The sequence below is a fragment of the Alexandromys fortis genome, unplaced genomic scaffold (assembly GCF_014885135.2).
Source record: "Alexandromys fortis isolate MF-2015 unplaced genomic scaffold, M_Fortis_MF-2015_v1.1 scaffold_36, whole genome shotgun sequence".
In the NCBI taxonomy this organism is placed as follows: Eukaryota; Metazoa; Chordata; class Mammalia; order Rodentia; family Cricetidae; genus Alexandromys; species Alexandromys fortis.
In genome coordinates this window covers 2,172,132-2,191,053 of record NW_026067915.1, presented here as the reverse complement: position 1 = coordinate 2,191,053, position 18,922 = coordinate 2,172,132, and the positions used below count along the sequence as shown (strand labels likewise).

At 40.1% G+C, this 18,922-nt stretch overlaps 1 protein-coding gene across 2 annotated transcripts in view; it reads left to right on the top strand.

The window, feature by feature from the left end:
• The first annotated feature begins 461 nt into the window (after nt 1–461).
• Ppp2r3a (protein phosphatase 2 regulatory subunit B''alpha) overlaps nt 462–18,922 on the top strand; it is a 140,710-nt gene continuing 122,249 nt past the window's right edge. Inside the window, exon 1 of one of the 2 annotated variants that reach the window (XM_050139379.1) lies at nt 462–852. In XM_050139379.1, the coding sequence (XP_049995336.1) occupies nt 511–852 (342 nt within the window). In that variant the 5' untranslated portion in view covers nt 462–510. The remainder of the gene's footprint in view (nt 853–18,922) is intronic. The other variant, XM_050139378.1, reaches the window with a different exon arrangement.

The window sequence follows — 18,922 nt, the reverse complement described above, 5'->3', positions numbered from 1 at the left end:
ACTTCTGGTTCTCTTGCCTCCTCTACCTCTGTAGAGCTGGAATTACAGGCTTGTGTCAACTCTCACAGTTTATGTGATTTTATGTGGTGGTAGGCACTACACAAACTGAGCTATGTCCCTAGTCCAGCCATGCATTTATTTCCCCGTTTTAGCAAAGGCGAACCTTGTTTGTTATTTTAGCTAGGGTCAAAGGTTCAGAAACCAAGATTGCAAATGTTTCGGAACAATCCCATTAAGTTGTGCATTTGTTTTATGTAGTTTTGTTTATTTTAGCAATTTTTAAATTCTATTTAACAATACGTTTTAAAAAAAAATAAATACAAACTCTTTTTTTCAAAACTCACACAGTTTGGGCTGAGCGAAAAAGGACGTGCAGGTGCGAGCCACCGCGAGGAGTGTAGACGGTAGTCTGGCTCACACAAACGCCCAGAAGGGTAGACAGTTAACGAAGAGGACAGTAAAAAGGGCAATAAAAACAATGATGGCCATCATAAAACGCATACTTTTAGCATGAAACTCCTTCGCCAAACAGGACGACTCGCCGTCTCCGTTATACAAAGCAGTGCACAGTGGTGGCTACCGCCGCCGCGGCTCTCCTGGCGCCCCTCAGGGTCCCCTTTCGCAGGGGGACCAGGCGCGGCCAGGTGGGCGGGCCCGCCGGGTGGGCGGGGCCGGTGGGCGGGGCCGAGGCGCTGGCGGGTGGCTGGGCGGCTGGGCGGGGCGCACTCAGGCCTGGGCTCCTCACGCGCGGCGAAAGCGGCCCAGACCCCGCGCTGCGGGAAGCCGGGGCGGTGTGTGGCGCGTCGCTTGAGAGGGGAGGCAGCCGCGGGAAGAGGAGCGGCGGGCACTGAGGTAGGTGCACGGACGCGGGGCGGTAGGCCAGCTCTCCGTCTGCGCCCCCGGCCCGCGGCGGGCTGGCGAGGCCGAGGGGCGGCGCGCGGAGGCCGGGGCGGGCGGGGCCGGGGGCGGGGACTGGCCTGGCCGCAGGGGCCGCGCGCGGTGCGGGGACTCCGGGTGGAGCGCAGGCTCGCCGGAGGACTCCCGGGGCCGGCGGCGGAGGAGAGCGCTGGCCCGAGTGTCCCGCCGAGCAGGCCGGGGGACAGGGTGACCGGCGCCTCCCACCTCGCGGGACGCCCGGCCCGGGAACTCGTTAACAGGAAAGCTTGGCAAGGCAGCAAATGCCAAGGTTCTGGAAGAACTGAGAGTCACGTCGTTCGGCGCGCAGGCTTTATTTTCCTTCCCCGCCCCCTGCCCGACCTCGGCCAGACTTGGCCAAAGAAGGATGTGTCACCTATTCGGGGCTGCGGGCGGGATCTCAGCCACTCGGGGAACAGGGGCACCTGAAACAAAGGTAGAGGGCGGCCGAGTGGCTGAGCTGCGAGGGCCTCGGCGGCTCCCACGGTCGCGCCGGCCCGGCCCACGCCTTGGAGGGGCGTTCTCCTTGGGGACCGCTCGATGGAAACCAGCTGGCCGGGCTTGGAGTTGATGTTGCCTCGGAACTGTTTAGTGCTCACATTATTTCCATTCCTCCCACTCTGATAAAGCCTAAAGAAATTTTATCCCTCTCGATGCTCTGCAAATGAGGAGGGGTGGTGGTGGGGGAGACAGATTACTGTTTGTAAATTATAAGACATTTTCTTTGTAGAAGATAGTTTGCAAACACAGAATAAATGCGTTGACACGCTAGCGAAGGGAATGCTTTGTAGTGCCTTTCAAAATCTAAGAAGAGTTCCTCCTCGGATCTTCATTTATGTACAAAACGTCCCCCGCCTCTTTGGTGCCAGGCATTTTTCTTTGTTCTTCTTTAGTGTCTGGCCTCAGTTTCTTGTAAACAGAGCATCAAGCCCAGGGACCCTAAAAATTGCCATACTAGGTCAGAGCATGGGCGTCCAGCTAAGCAGGCAGCAGACTCGTGTTGTAGTAAAACACAGGGCTTTTTCCTTGGCGCCGTTAAAAATTATCTCAATTTCCTTCACTGGTCTCCATTACTGAAAGCTTTTTTTTTTTAATTAAAAAAAATCTACAGATGGCTTCTGATTTGCACGCGATTTGTTTACGTTTATTGCATTCAAAAGGCTCTCTGGTCATTTCTGACAGACTTATGTCATGAAATACTGGGGGAGAGGGGACCTTGGATCTTTTATGCAATCTGGAAGCTCAGATCAGGAATACAAAGTTTTGGTGCGTTTTGTTTGTTTGTTTTAATAGAAAGCCTTTGGAGAAGTCTTTACCGGGACCAGTGTTGTTATTGGATTCAGTGATAGCTTTATACACTGACAGCCTGAAGAGTAAACAGTTACTGCTTTACTTCCATGCATAAGATTTGCACATTGTAACTGTCACTGTGCTTAGCATTCTACATAGCGAAGGGGCTGTCTGACTTTATCTTGGTCTGAATTCATCTGGCGGTGAGGTTCAGCGAAACCAAGTATCCTGAGAGAAAGGAAGTTTTGCCTGAGCAGGAAGAGAATAAAGGGGTTGGGCAATTATGGAGTACAGGATATTTGAAGGTGATAAACTCAGCGACTCAGTTCTGATCAGGATAGTTCAGAGTGATCTGGCCTTTGTCAGCTTTCAACAAGTAACTCAAGCTTTTCAACTCTGACACTCTTCTTGACAGTCCTTTCAGTCACCACCCCCACCCCCACACAACAAAAGTAACAACAAACACCACACACACAGATACACACCGCCAGAGCAAGAGTAGGATTGACTTTTAAGTATTGCCTATCAGGGTTTCTCATCCATGGTACTATTGACATTTTACATCAGATAATACTTTGTTATGGAGGGCTAGCCTGTGCAATAGAGGATGGTTAGCCACGTTCCTGACAGAATCCTAGCTAGTAGTATAGTACTACACATATACTTAATGACAATCAGAAGCGCTTCTAGACCAGTGGTTCTCAACCTTCCCAATGTTGCGTCAGTTTAATATGGTTCCTCATGCTGTGGTGACCCCATAAAATTATTTCTTTGCGGCTTCATAACTAATTTTGCAACTGTTGTGAATCGTAATATCTGTGTTTTCTGGTGTTCTTAGGTAACCCCTTTGAAAGGGTCATTCGGCCCCCAAGTTGAGAACCACTGCTCTAGACATTGCTAGGTATCCCCCCGGAAAGGGCCATGTTTTCCATAGTTGAAAACTACTATTGTAAACTGACTGTTTAATCGCAGTAAAATGACTGTCCTTAATCCCGGGACTGCATTGCCCTTGTTTGCTGACGTGTTGACTTTGTCTGCTTTCCTAACCTTAGGGCAAGAGAAGTCGCTCATTTTATATGTGGCAGCCTACTTTGCCAACTGGATGGCAGGTTAGGTCTAGGAAGACAAAGATAAAAGCAACTGGTATAATATCTGCATTTCTGGTCTGTGTAGTCTAAAGAGGTAACTGGTGTAAACGTGTAATTATACAGTTATCTCATTACAGCTGTGTTAAATTCTGAAAGACGAAGTACAGGTTTCCCTGAGTACCTAAAATGTTCATCTTGACCTAGTCTGGAAACTGAGGAATGTTTCTTTGGGGGAAGTAACATTTGCGATGGACTCAGAGGATAAGTATGGACTTGCTAAGTAAAGCTTGGGGGACAGTATTCTACACAGAAGGAAGAACTGTGAATCCTAAAAGAATAGTTCTTTCTTGGGGACCCAGAAGCTTCTAGTATGGCTGGAACTTGAAGAGTTAGGGGCAGAATGATATAAAACGAGTAGGGAAGTAGGTGGAAGCTCTCTGTTACTGATTGATTTCTCAGTCCAGCCGACCTCTAGACTCATGCAGGGACTTAAACCAACAGTGTTGGGCCCTTCTCCAGGTCCATTATATCACAGTATCTTCTGTTCAGCCACTATTTCCTCTATGCCTCTGAATAGATAGACAGTGGTAATAGTTTTGTTTACCATTCTGAACTGTTTTTTTTTTTTTTTTTTGGATAGGCATCCTGTTTACACAAATGGTAACCCACTGTGCTCTGTTATTTTAATAGTCCCTTGGGAATTTATCCATTTTGATGTATATGTTCTCCTATTGATGAGCATGTAAATGTTTTCAGTTTATTATAAAGAGCACTGTAAATATGCCAGTTCATATGTGTATGAGTATACTTGTGGGGTAAATTGATAGAAATAAGATTACTGGACCAAATATGTTTGTGAAAGATCATCATATGGAAAAAATGATTTGGACAAGGTAGCTAAGACATTAAAAGATGATAACTGGGACTGGGATGATAGCAATAGAGCTAGAAAGAAATACATGTATGTATGAAATGTATTTAAGAGTCATGGTTGATAGGATTTAGAACAACAGTTCTCAACCTGTAGGTCAAGACCCCCTGGGACTTCATATCAGATATCTTGCATAGCAGATATTTAGATTACTATTAATAATAGTAGCAAAATTACAGTATGAAATAGCAATGGAATAATTTTGTGATTGGGAGTCACCACAACACGAGGAACTGTATTTAAAGAGTCACAGCATTAGGACATTGAGAACCACTCATTTAGAAGATAATGGCACAGATGTTAAGGGTTAAAAAGGAACCATCCTAGGATGAATTCCAGAGCACTAGTTTGCCCAAAACTGTGAATAGTGGAGTTGTTACCTGAAATAGAGGTCATCAAAAGGATAGTTTTGAGGTGGACATAAGTCATCATTCTCATTGGGATGCTAAACTTTCATTTAAACATGTCATGTAAGCACTTGACAGTTCAGAACACATGGAGGGGAAAAGCATAGAACTGGAGACATACATTTTTAGGTTTAAGTTGAAGTGTATGGGTGAAATTAGTCATTGTAGAGGTTTCAAACCAACAGGCCAGCATCGAATCTTGCCCACAGATGTTTTACTTTGTACATGAGGTGGTTTCATCATTAATTTTGCTCTAGTTGCCAATATGTTTAAATCAAGATTTTTGAAGAGAGAGAAAATGAATGACACGGTAAGCTCTTTATTATAAAGCAACAGTGATCAGAGGTTAAGTCCCAACTGGCCCCAGCCAGCCACACCCTAAAACTTATGCCTGCCCTGCTTTGCCTCTGCTTCTGTATTTTGCAAGTGAGTGTGTGTGCACATGTGGAAGTCAACAGATAACTTTCAGGAGTTGGATATCCTTGTTGATGTGGGGTCTTTGTGGTTTTTCCTGTGCTGCCACCTCTAGGCTTGGTGGCCCATGAGCTTTCTGGTGGTTTTCTCTGTCTCCATCTCCCGTCTGACAGGAGGAGTGCTGGCACTGAAGAAGCCTGTAGATGTTCCACACGGTTCTGAGGATCAAACTCAGGCTTGAGTACAAGTGCTTTACCAGCTGAACCAACTTGCTGACCTAATGCTGTGTGATTTTGAATGTATGTATAATTTCTGGTCAAGGGAGAGTGTGATTTTCTTCTTGGATTTACATTGGAAACACTGAATAATTTAAAAAAAAATACTAATGCTGGGGTTGAGGAGATAACTGCACAAGTATGAGGACCTGAATTGGAATCACCAGTGTCCATGTCAAAATCTATGCATGGCAGTACAGTCATCACTAACTCCAGTGCTGTGACAGAGACAGGAGGGTCACTGGAGTTTGCTGGCCACTAGCATGGCTCCAGGTTTAGTGAGAGACCCTGTTGACCTTTTCTGGCTTCTCTGTATAAACATGGACACACACACCAGCATGCATATGTGCATATGTACCACATATACTCCCCTGAACACATTTTTACACACACACACACTTTCAAAAAAACTAATGCTGAGGTTCATCTGAGCAATTTGTATTTATTTGGTCTTAATTGCAGTGTTGGGTTTGTTTGTTTTGTGTGCTTGTGTTGTGTGGTGGTAGTGGTGGTATTTTGGTTTTGTAGTCGGTGTCTAGCCAGGTAGCTCTGGGTGGCCAGGTACTTGCTGTTGAAGTACTAGATGGCTTCTAAGTAGCAGTCTCTTTAGTGCTGGCAGCCTTGTCTAAATGCTCCTCAGATGATTCCACTACTAGTGGAAAGAGAGCCACTGACCCAAGATTAGCAACAGAAGAGGGCTCAGAATTTTGGTGTTTTGTTGCTGTTGTTGTTGTTGTTTTAGAATAAGATAATGAGAAGTAAATAGGAAGATACCATGAGGTGGCACCTTGCTTGATGTTAGGTATCTGACAACTGAATACATACTATGGAGTTTCTGATTCAATTAGGCAGAAAAAGTTGGTTTGCATGTAGGCAAGTGCACTGTACTTAAATGAGATTTTTAAAAGTAAACTGTACTTGCAGCTGGAGAGATGACTCAACACCCAGATGCCAGTTCACTATGACTCTAGTTCCAAGGGGTCCAATGCCCTCTTCTGGCCTCCACAGGCACCAGCACACACATGATTACATGTACATTCAGGCAAAATACCCATACACATATAACAATAAATGAATAAAATATTTTATAATAGTAACACATATTTGATCATTGTTTTATATGTTTTCTTTAAAAGTTTAATTGTAGAAGCCAAGCAGTGGTGGTACACATCTGTAATTCCAATACTTGGGAGGACTGCCTGGTCTATGAAACAAATCCAGGACAACCAGAGTTGTTACACAGAGTAACCTTGTCTCAAAAAAAAAAAATCTAATTGTAGTTTAGGGTATGCCATAAAGGCAAAAAAAGATAGTGCTTCCCCAAAGAAAAAGTAGTAAGTGCACTGAAAATAATCTGTTGAACTTTGGAAGATGGACATCTTTGTCCTCAGCAAGAGCCATTCTGGAATGGAAAAGGTAGAAACCAGATTGAAATAAGTACACCCTAAGAAAATAATGAATGTTCAAAATCATCTGTGTCTCCGTGCAGTGTGGATTGAACTCAGGGCTTTGCACATGCTCAGTGCTCTACCTCTGTGCTTTATTTCCAGCTTAGATCAACAAAGATTTCAAAAAGTTTATCTGAGAAGATGTGGTAAGGGAAGGGCTGGTATCTATGGCTATCTAGCAGATACTCGGTATGTTGAGTACCCAAACACTTCTGACTTCTCAGAGAAGTAGCTAGACAGTCCCTGATCACTTGTCTCCCTGTTGTAGAGGTTTTTTTTTTTTTTGTTTTTTTTTTTTGCATTTTGTTTTGAAGACTGCTTTTCACTGATGAGGTATTTTTCTAGGACCTGAAGACTCCTGAAGGACTTGTTTTAGATGTTAGTAATTTGGCTGTAAGTCTCTTGCTTATCTAGAAAGGCAAGAGTTTCTAAAGGCCAGTAGTGATCTGGGCTCCAGTAACCCTGACATCATCCTTCCATTCAAGTGATGAACAAAAACCAGATTGTTTGCATTTTAAAAATGGAGTATTTGGCTGTGCTAGGAAATGTGTGTTTGTCAGATTCCCAGGAGCAGTTTTGCAGTATTTTTTTTCCAGTTAACTTGATATTAGAACTTGATTTTTGCAGTTACATACATGTAAATATTTTCATTCTTTGAAATCATTATCATTGATGGGGTGGCTGTAAATTGGAGGTGTATGCCCTCGTTGAGATCAGAGAGAAAGAGAACTGAACACACTTTGGTATCAAAAAGTCTTGTGAAAACTGAGCATGATGGTGCAGGCTTTTGATCCCAGCACTTGGAAGAGGGAAGCAGGTAGATATTTGTGATTTCAAGGTCTGCCTTGGCCTACACCAGTTCCAAGCCAGACAGGTGGAAGAGTGAGACTTTGTCCAGAAAGAAAGAATGGAAGGTGGGAGAGAATGTATAAATGTTGTACTGTGAGTATTCAGAGTCACTGTTCAAGACCTAGTAATGCCACTTTTGGGTATATATCCAAAGGATGCTCAATCGTGCCATAAGGACATGTGCTCAACTATGCTCATAGCAGCATTGGTTGTCATAGCCAGAACCTGGAAATAACCTGAATGCCCCTCGACCAAAGAATGGATAAGGAAAATGTGGTACATTTACACAATGGAGTACTACACAGCAGAAAAAAATAACAACAGCTTGAATTTTGCTGGAAAATGGATGGAGCTAGAAAACTTCATTTATAGTAAGGTAACCCAGACACAGAAAGACAATTATCACATGTACTCATTCATAAGTTGTTTTTAAACATAAAGCAAAGAAAACTAGCCTACAAATTGCAATCCCAGCGAACTTAGACAATAATGAGGATACTAAGAGAGACTTACATAGATCTAATCTACATGGGAAGTAGAAAAAGACAAGATCTCCTGAGTAAATTGGGAGCATGGGGACCTTGGGGGAGGATTGAAGGGGAGGGGAGAGGCAGGGAGAGGAGCAGAGAAAAATGTAGAGCTCAATAAAAATCAGTAAGAAAAAAAGACTGGTTGTCATGCAAATGGATATACCCATTGTATTTCTTCTTCATTGGCAATCTTAGTCTGGCACAGGAGGTTTTAAAGGTCAGTTTTAATTCAGTGTGTCTAAGAGTTGCAGTCTTCACAAAAACATAACAAAATAAGCAAACAAAAGGCACAGAAAGCATAGAAAATGGGAAATGCCAAAGATTATTAGTGAAAAATGGTGTTTATTCATTGAAAGCATAAACTTTATTACTGTACTCTTTTGCACATAGAAATAGTATCTTGTAGGGATGAGACCCACAGCTATCACTGATATATCAGTTAGATGGATAGTATATATGTGAGGGGTTGTGTGTGTATACCATATAGTATATATAAATACTACACACACACACACACACACACACACATATAGGATGGCAACATATATATGAAGCAAACATAGCTTCAATATGATCTGTGCCAAGAATCTATTATTAGAAAATAATTTTATTTAGAAATTTGTATGTACTTTTGCAACAGTGAGAATTCTCACATAAAAACAGTGGTTAGGTACCATACCTGAAGGGTGAATAGCCATTGCTGATGCAGTTCTCCTGTGGTGTGTGAAGGAGCATGGGTGACTGGATGAGCTGAGTCCTTAGACTAAGTTCTCAGATACAAGGCCTGAGTTCGCAATTTTTTTTAAATTGAGGTGAAATTAATTATTTTAACTGGTGGTTTTCGATAAATTCACAGAATTTGCAAATACCACGTCTAATTCTCAGATATTTTCATCACCCACAAAAGAAACTCTGTATCCCACTAGGCAGTCATTCTCCATTCCTTTCTTTCCTGGCAACAACCATTTTTGCTTTCTATCCTAAACATTTCATAGAAACCTTGTGTGTGTGTGTGTGTGTGTGTGTGTGTGTGTGTGTGTGTGTGCATGTTCTTTCATTCAGTGTAATGTTTACAAGACTCATTGCATGTCATAGTGTGTGTCAATACTTCATTTCTTTCTCTGGTTGAATTATGAATTTGCCACACTTTGTTTTCATCAGTTGGTGGCATTTGGGTCATTTGTACTTTCTGGATCTTCTAAACTATGCTGTTAAGAGGATTTGTTTACAGGTTTTGTTTAATACCTGTTTTCAGTCCATTGGTATGTAAAGGTAGAATAGAATTGCTGGACTATATGGTAATTCTTTTGTTTAAGGTGTTTGATTTGTGGTATTAAGGATTATTTTGAGGAGCTGGTGCATGCTAGGTAATAACTCTGTTTGAGTTAAATTGTCAGCCTTTGAGTTTTTTTAAGGAACCACCAAACTGTTTTCCACCCCAGTATCTGAAAATTCCCTGAATTCTCTCTAACACTCGTTATTCTGTGTTAGTTTCTTTGTTGATGGCAGTGGTAGTCCTGTTGTCATTGTTGTAAGTTGTAGACATCTGCCCTACTGGATTCAAGTAATAGCTCAGTATGGCTTTGATTTGCAGTTACATAATGACTTGATGGTATAGAACAGCTTTCATATATTTCTTGGCTATTTGGTATTTTCTTTTTAAAAATTTCTATTGAAGAAAAATTTCTTTTGCTTATTTTTAAATTGTGTTGCCTTTTTGTTGTTGAATTATAAGAATTGATTATAGGGGCCTGGAGAGATAGCTCAGTGGTTAAAACACTTGGGGTGCAAGTACCCTAGTACTCATATAAGTTATCATTACAACCTTAGAGTGGAGACAAGATCCCTAGGACAAGCTGGTTATGAAGACTGACTACATTGATGAGCTCTGAGTTTGAGTAAGAGATCCTACCTAAAAACAATGAGGTGGGGAGCTGGAGAGATGGCTCAGTGGTTAAGAGTACTTACTGCTCTTGCAGAGGACCCAGGTTCAGTTCCCAGCATCTACATCATAGCCCACAATCAACTGTAATTCTAGCCCTCTTTGCGTGCATGCGCTGCATATAAACTCATTCAGACAAGCACACATATACATAAATAAATTTATTTATACATAAATGAATAATTTAAAGAGAATAAATGAAAGATAAATTAAGGAAGATTCCCAGAAATAGCTTGAGGCCTTTGTATGCACACAGACACCTGTGTAAATGTGCTCACACACACAAGTAAAATGAAGAAAAAGGACAAAAGAGTTGATTATACATTCTAGATATTAGACTTTATCACATATGTGATTTGAAAATCTCCAGTTTTGTGAGCTGCCCTTTCACTGTCTTGATAGCTGCCTTTGCGGAAAAGAACTTAGTTCTTTTCTGCTGTCATTGTCTTTATGCTCTTGTCACCATCGAGATCACATTAATTTACCCCTATAGTTTTTTCTACGAGTATGTAATTTTAGTCTTTACATTTCAGTCTAACCATTTTGGCTTACTTTTGTATAGGAAGTGAGGCCTCTCTTCATTCTTTTGCAAATGGATATCCTGGTGCCTGGTACTGTTTGTGGGAAGAGGCTGTGTGATGTTATGCACGTCTCATGCTGGCTTCATAGTCATTAAACAGGAGCCTCAGATATAGGAAGTCATTGGAGAGATGATATTATATATCCAGAACTGAACATATATACTTGAAAGGGATTTGTCAAATCCTGTCCTTGTTCTCAAATTATGGGATGTAGTTGGACTTTCCTTTGAATTGGCAGCTCACAAAAAATGACACTAAGACTTATTATTAATTATGGAAGCTCGGCCTATAGCTTAGGCTTGTCCCACTAGCTCATAACTTAAATAGGGTGTAGCCCATTTATGTTAGTCTACATTTTGCCTTGTGGCTTTTTAGCTCTCTTTCATCTTTCACCTCCTGTTTCCTCTCCATGTCCTCTGGGGTCTCTCTCACACCAAGATTCATCACCTCCCTCTCTCTCTTCCCAGAAGTCCCATCTAACCTCTTCCTGCCTAGCTATTGATCATTCAACTCTTTATTAAACCAATCAGAAGGCACCTTGGCAAAGACACATCTTCACAGTACAAAAAGATTGTTCCACAACATTGGGACATCTATTTTAGGTGTAAGGGTCTAAGAAGTTTTCAGTCATAGCAGTAAAGTAAAAGGCCAGATTTCCATATTGAACCAAGAACCCTAATGTTTTACTGTATTTTCTAGAAGCTGCTTCTTGTTAAAATATCTGATGACTTCAGTCAATCAACAAATATTCACTTAGTAACTTGTATATGCCAGGTACTGTGTTTTTTTGTTTTGTTTTTTGGAATTGGAAGTGCAGTACCTTGTGATACAAGGTGCTGTATTCGCCAGAGTCTCTTGACTCTATCGAAATCTTTCTAACTCTTATCCCTTCCACAGTTATCCAATCAGTGACTCATTTTTTTTCTTTTCTTACTAATTAGGCCTTGAATCTATACTAATTAGGACTCTTCTCCACTGATATCCCCTTGCCAAACTAGTTCAACGCTAGCGTTCACATTGCTAACCAGTGAATGAATCAGTTCTGTCTTCCTTCAACAGCATCTTACACTGTTAGTTTTTTTGTTAATGCTTTCTTCACTAAACGTATAACACACTTCATCTTTACTTCCTCTTACCTTACTAAGGCTTTTTTCCACGTCAGCTTTCCGCCATAGTTTCTCATTATCTTTCTAACCTCTGAAAAGTTGAAGGCTACAGAGCTTTATTTCAAAACTACATTTCCAATAACCTATCCCATCTCAGTAAAAAGTAGCTTCATTATTCTAGAAGCCCAGGGCAAGAACCCTAAGTCACCTTTGATTCTCTTACGTTTTATGTTCAATCTGTCATCTGTCTTGTTGAGTCTACCTTCAAAGTGTTGAGTCATTAGATTAAGTCACTTTCTACTATCTTCATTGTTTCTGCCTTGCTCAGACCAGTGATACTCAACCTGTGGGGTAAGACCATTAGAAAACATAGATATTTGTATTATTGGTGCAAGGAGCGGGCCCTCTTGTTCTTCCTGGCCGCACGGCTAACTTAGCCCCAAAATAACCACACAGAAATTGTATTAATTAAATCACTGCTTGACCTTTTAGTTCTAGCCTCTCATTGGCTAACTCTCACATCTTGATTTAACCCATTTCTATTAATCTTTATATCGCCACATAGCAGTAGCTTACGGGGAAAGATTTGGCATGTCAGATTCTGGTGGCTCCAAGGTGTCTCTCCTACTCCGCCTTTCTTCCTCCCAGCATTCAGTTCTGTCTCCCCCACCTGCCTAAATTCTGCCCTATCAATTAGGCCAAGGCAGTTTCTTTATTAACCAATAAAAGCAACACAAAGACAGAAGGACCTCCTACACCATATTATGATTCATGACAGTAGCAAAATTACAGTTATGAAGTAGCAATGAAAATAATTTTATGGTTGGGGATCACCACATGATGAAGTGTTTTTATTAAAGAGTGGTAGCATCAAGAAGGCTGAGAACATTGCTCTGCACTATTCCAATACTCTCTTTTTCTTGATGTGTCCCTTCTCTTCTACAAACTGCTACTAACACAGGAACAAGAATTTTCATTGCTCTGTGGAAAGTTAAATCCTCTCCTCCTGGGCTTTAGGCTAACCTTTAAGGACCACTAAGCCCCATCCCCTCCACCCCGATCACACATGCCTGTATTATTCTGACTTCATCTTCTATTCTCCTTTGTGGTTGTTTTTGACTGAGTCACAAATAACACCCTTTTCCCAACATGCCTACCTCAGACCTTTGCATTCTCCCTAATAGAGCTCTCTCTCATTTCCCTGGGATCTTTGTCCAAGTCCTCTTCTCCTAGAAGTTCCTCTCTTCTTCTTCAGATTGCCTCTCAGCACTCTAAGGACTCTGATGGTTATTCTCTCTGCCCCACATCTGAGATGAGTGCCTAAGGTTATCCCTCTTCTTGTTGTTTGTTTATTCTATTTTGGTTTGGGGTTTTGTTTTTCCTCCAATGACAGGGTCTCACTATGTAGCCCAGACTGGCCTGAAACTCAGCCACCTAAGTGCTAGGATTATAGGCGTGTGAATTCTCCTTATTTATTTACCTATCTTTAACTGTCATTTAACTGGATTTAAAAAATTAAAAACTTCCTATCTATGAGATCAAAACCTAAAAACCAAGATTAGTGGCTATGAGTGGAATATGCCATTAAAACTGTAGATAGCATAGCAGGGCACAGTTCTTTTTATTTGTAGTTCACAGGTGTATTCCCTATTTTACAGTTGTGAGGACTGAGGCCCTGAATGCCACTGAGAGTAGTACTGATGTATTATTGCCATACTATGTCCTCCTATAAGCTCTATGGCTCGGGGGTTAGCATTTTGTCTCCTCTGAACTTGGTGCATCTTAACAACCTTAGTGCTTTTCTGGCGTATCGGGTTGGAACCCGGTGGTGAGTACTCCTAAAGTAAATAGAGGCCCACACCACCTGGATGTGAGTATTAAAGGCAGAAGAGGGTCCGACGTAATAGGAAAATAATGTGTTGAGCAAGTTCAGAAACATCATCTGAGCCAGCATTAGATGTGCCTTCTGGTGTGTTATAAGAGGTTGCAGTATTTTCTCTTGATTTATTATATTTAAAAATAATTCATTATTTATTTAATTTTTCAATTTTTAATACATTTCCTTTTTGTGTGTGAGAGTGGGTAGGTAGATTTGACTGTGTGCCTGTTAGGGGTGGTGATATGTGCACATACAGCCTCCAGTATATTATTGTTAATTCTGTAGTTACCCTCCCATGTGATAAAACGTTGGTTGGATATGCTTTCAAAACATCCTATTTATGTGCAGCATAAAAATATTTATTTATTTGTATTTTATATACTCATTCTTTATTATAAAAATGGCAAACATTTTTTTCTATTCTGTTGGACTTCTACCCCTTTGTGGTATTTTTAAGTTGTTAGTTTTGATACTAGATTTGCTTGTAGCACAAATTCTAATTGGTCATAGTAATAAAAACCTGGAAGCAGATATTAGGGGGTGAAAACTGAAGGATCAGAAAAACAGAGCAATCAGCCACTAGTTCTTACCTCTAACAATGCTCAGACCAAAGGGACAATCCTGTCTCTATGAATCCTCAGACTGCTTCTGAGCTCACTTCTGTCTCCACCTCCCTAGAGCTGGGATTAAAGGAGTGGGATCCCAAGTGTTGGGATCATCTTTGTGTGAGCTGTTTCTCTTTTAGACAGATTCAATCTCGTGTAGCCCAGGTGGTCTTGAACTCACAGAGATTTGTCTACCTCTGTCTCCTGAGTGCTGGGATTAAAGGCAAGTGCCACCACTGCCTATCCTCTATGTCTAATAGTGAGTGGCTTAGCTCTGCACGCTGATCTTCAGGCAAGCTTTATTTGTTAGACTACAAACAGAACATCACTACATTTGCTTATTTTGCTTTTATGAAACATTTTTATTGATCATATAATTCTTTTTCATTAATTTATTAATTATACATGATAATGGTTTGGGGTTTTTATTTTTTGAGTTTTGGGTTTTATTTTGCTTTTTCAAGACAGGGTTTCTCTCTGTAACAGCCCTCGCTGTCCTGAAACTAGCTCTTTAGACCAGGGTGGCCTTGAACTCACAGAGATTCGCCTGTCTCTGCTTCCTGAGTGCTGGGATTAAAGATGTGTGCCACCACCACCTGGCTTGGATTTTTTTATATTTATGTCTATACATATAAACTATATTTCCATATTCATCCTCCCATTACCTTCACATTATCCTCCCACACTCCCTGGTCCCCTTCCTCTCCCCAATTTACAATGTGTCACCTACTTTTATGTCTTTATTTGTGTGTGTCCTAATTAGTTAATGAGGGTTACATACATGAATATAAGACCATCTTAGCTGTGTCTACAACACTGAAGAAAATGTATCCTCTTACCCTAGCAGACAGTAATTGCCAGTAACTCATTAGGGAGGCTTGGGAACCTTGTGATTCCCCTCCCCCTTTCTTCCTCTTGATGGGCCCCATCTTGTACTGGTCTCTTGCAGGAAATTGCAGTTGTTGTGAGTTCATGTCATGCCAAAAAATAATATTCTACAATACTCTACTCCTTACTCCAGGTCTTACATTCTTTTTCCTCACTCTTATAGTGTTCCTTGCGCCTTGGAAGGACTGATACAGAGATTTCTCATTCAGCAATCACTAATGTTCAACACATTGACTAGTTAATCAATCCATATAATAACTGCCACCCATTGCAAAAAAAAAAGGCTTTTCTGACCAAAATTGAAAACAGCATTAATCATTAGGCATAAACCTGTTTAAAAACCAGGTAGTTTGATAAATGCATGCCCATTTAGTAAAGTAGCAATAGTATCTTCCCACTGGGTTCTGTGACATCCCTGACCAAGAGTTTTTGACCAGGTTTATTGTACCAGCTATTGTTGATTCCTTCCAATAGAGCAGGCCTCTAATCTAACCAGAAAGTGATTAGTGATCCCAATAACAGCCATGCCACTAGTACACTAATGGATTTATCTTGTCAGCTAGATTGATAATGCAGCACAAAGGGTTTATTTAGTAAGACAGTTGATGACTTTCCTCCCATAACAATCTGCATGACACTTTCTATCACTGTAAAAGCTAGCCAGGAGAGAAGAAGTTTCTAGCTCAGTTTCAGCTTCACTTTTCTATGTTCTGTGACCAACGTGCAGTCTTACCATACTAGTAGTGGAATCTTTCCATCTTGCTCCAGTAGCAATGAAAACTAGTAGCAATAGCCTGTTTTGTTTTAGGTGCAAAACTTTTTAAAGTGACTTTTTAATTAGTTAGTTTTATGCTATTAGCATTAAAAAATACTATTAAATTTCATTTTCATGCTGTGTATTGGCTGCATGTTGGGGATAAACTAGAATCTTTTTTATATACTTTTATATATTTTCCAGACTGAAGTCTTTAACTCATTTGGAATTTATTTTTATGGATAGTGTGAATCTTGTGAATTCCCCAAATATTTATTTGGCTGTGTATTTTGAATAACTTCATAGTAGATAGTGTATCAATTACCAGTTATTAATTCCTCAAATATATGCATTGACTCTGATAATAATGGACTCTGATTAGTCCCATTTATTATTGTTTCTTTGCCATTGATATTTACTTGGTTTTAATTCCATGCTAGCTTATATGCACATATATTATATAATTAATAGTTTAAATTATTGTGCATGCTTGCTTATATATATAATACAACTCTTGTTTATTCTCAACTTTCTTGCTCTCTAATTATTGACTATATTCTCTGTCTTCATGCCTCTTCCAGCATTTTGGGATGGGCTACATCATTGTCTCCTCTTTGACTTTTCCTGAAGTTGAACTTTGTTCTTCTTTCTCCTTCCAATATGATCTTACTTACTATCATGTTTTCTCCAAATTGGATTCCATTGAATTCCAAAGTAAATTAAATATTTCTTGTTGGAATTACTGCTAGAGATGGTAATTCAAATGTTTTCTTTGAATGGTTTTGTTTAATTTGGTGCTAACTACTCATTTGTCATTATACTTTATTTTATTAGAGACAGAGCCTCATGTAGTCTAGACTAGCCTTTAACTTGTATAGTGGAAGATGACCTTGAACTTCTGGTCCTCCTGCCTCCAACCTCCTAACTTCTGGTATTACAGATGTGTGCCACCACACCAGGTTTTCAACTCTTTCATTGGACCACAGGGGCCTCATGCATGCTACGTAGTGGTTTCTTGCTTTATCTGCTTCTGCTTCCCTGACCCATCACATTGCCTCCTGAATCCCATCACCCCCTCACAGAGACTACAGTAGTGCTGCAAATACTTAATAAATACTTTATGAATAAATGGAAAATATTTCTAAGTTTTTTTCCTGTTCAGTAACTTTTGACACTGAATCTTCATCCTTAAATTTGTTTTCTCCAAATTGAATTTCATATTTTACTCTTCCATTATGTTTCTTTAAATTGTATTTTCTTACCCTGACATTTGCATTTTTTCACATTTAAAGCATTGTGCCTTTTCCATTTCCCTCCTGTCGACTTAATCTCACAGGTCACTTGTTTTTATTTTTTTAAATTAAGCTTTATGCTTGGCCTTATGGCATGTTTTACATGGTGTTCTATTTCTGGATATGATTCTGCTTTTTCATGTGCCTTTAATTATGTCCTAGTCAGTTTTATTGTTGTACAAGCTCTTTGTTTTAATTATAATTACAAAGTTTGATAATATAGTGTGACATTCAAAGAGCATTTAACATTATTCATCCTCTTAAAAGTCATAAGTTTTACCCCATTGATTTGTTATGATTTTATTTTATATAGCTGTTTTGTGTCATAACTTTACTTCTTAAAGACTTCATTTCAGACATTGTGAAAAATTAGAGTTTAAAAAGTTTGATCTAAGTTCTGTCCATTGAAGTGCTCCATTCCTGTGCATGTCTCTCCTCCTTCCTTCTTCCTATTAGGAGACATCAAGAAACCTGGAACTATAGCAGAAACTGATTCTCCATATTCATTTAGACTTAACACAGTGGTGGTGAAGGAGGAAAGGGTTGTAGACATTAGAAAGCTTTAGGTTCAAGTCATAATTCTTAAATTTTCTCGATAATATAACCAAGTATTGTATTTGAGGTTTTGGTTGTTTTGTTATTTTTATCTTGGCCTCAGTATCCTTGTCTATTAGGTAACACTGGCTTTATTTTTGGCATAAGAATTTAATTAGATGTTACATTTCGATTCTCAACCTAGTCCTAATATATTTGAGAACATTCGTGTACCACATAATGATATTTTGGCCAACAGTAGACCACCACATATCCAATGTTGTCCTAAAAGATTGTACTGGAGCTAAAAAAAAAATCCTATTGCCTCATACACCATAGCTTTGGAAGAAAAAGAAGGAAAGGAAACTATATGTGAAAAAAAAAGAACTGCTAAGGAAATTCACAGTGAGGGGTTTATTTAGACCTCAACATAATCCTTAAAAAGTTTGAAAATGGAACTGGAGAAATGAGTTGCAGCAAAAAACCCAAGTTTAGTTCCCAGAACCCACATTAGGTGGCTCATAACCCCAGCTCCAGGGCATTTGACACATCTGCCTTCTGTGGACACACAATCTACCAGAAAACACATGGACACACATTTTAAAATAAAAATAGAATCTCTCTTTTTTTTTTTGAGTTTGAAAACAGCCAGACATTAGTGGCAAACACCTTTAATCCAAACACTAGGGAGGCAGAGGCAGGCAGATCTCTGTGAGTTCAAGGCCAGCTTGGTCTACAGAGCAAGTTCCAGGACAGCCAGAGACATACAGAGAAGCCATGTCTCAAAAAAACCAAAATAATAATAAATAAAATAAGATAAAGTTTGAAAACATGGACGCCCCCCCCTCCCAACACTGATAGATTTTTATTACTAGAATTCCTGAAGCACAGTCTACTTGCAAGCAAATCTGCTGTGGAAGGGGAAACTGCCACTCATGTTTGAATGCTTAGTCCCCATTGGTGGAACTATTTGGGAAGGATTAGAAGGTATGGCCTTGTTGGAGCAAGTGTGGCACTTTGGTTTGGACTGGCTTTAATATTGCAGAAGACTCATACCATTTTCAGTGTGCTTTCTACCTCCTGCTTCTGGATAGAGATGTGATCTCCTCCATATTTTCTCTCCCTCATTTTTTCTCTCTTGTTTTGTAATAGTTCTCTTTTACTTTCATACTATCTTTGTTTTTGTCTAGATTC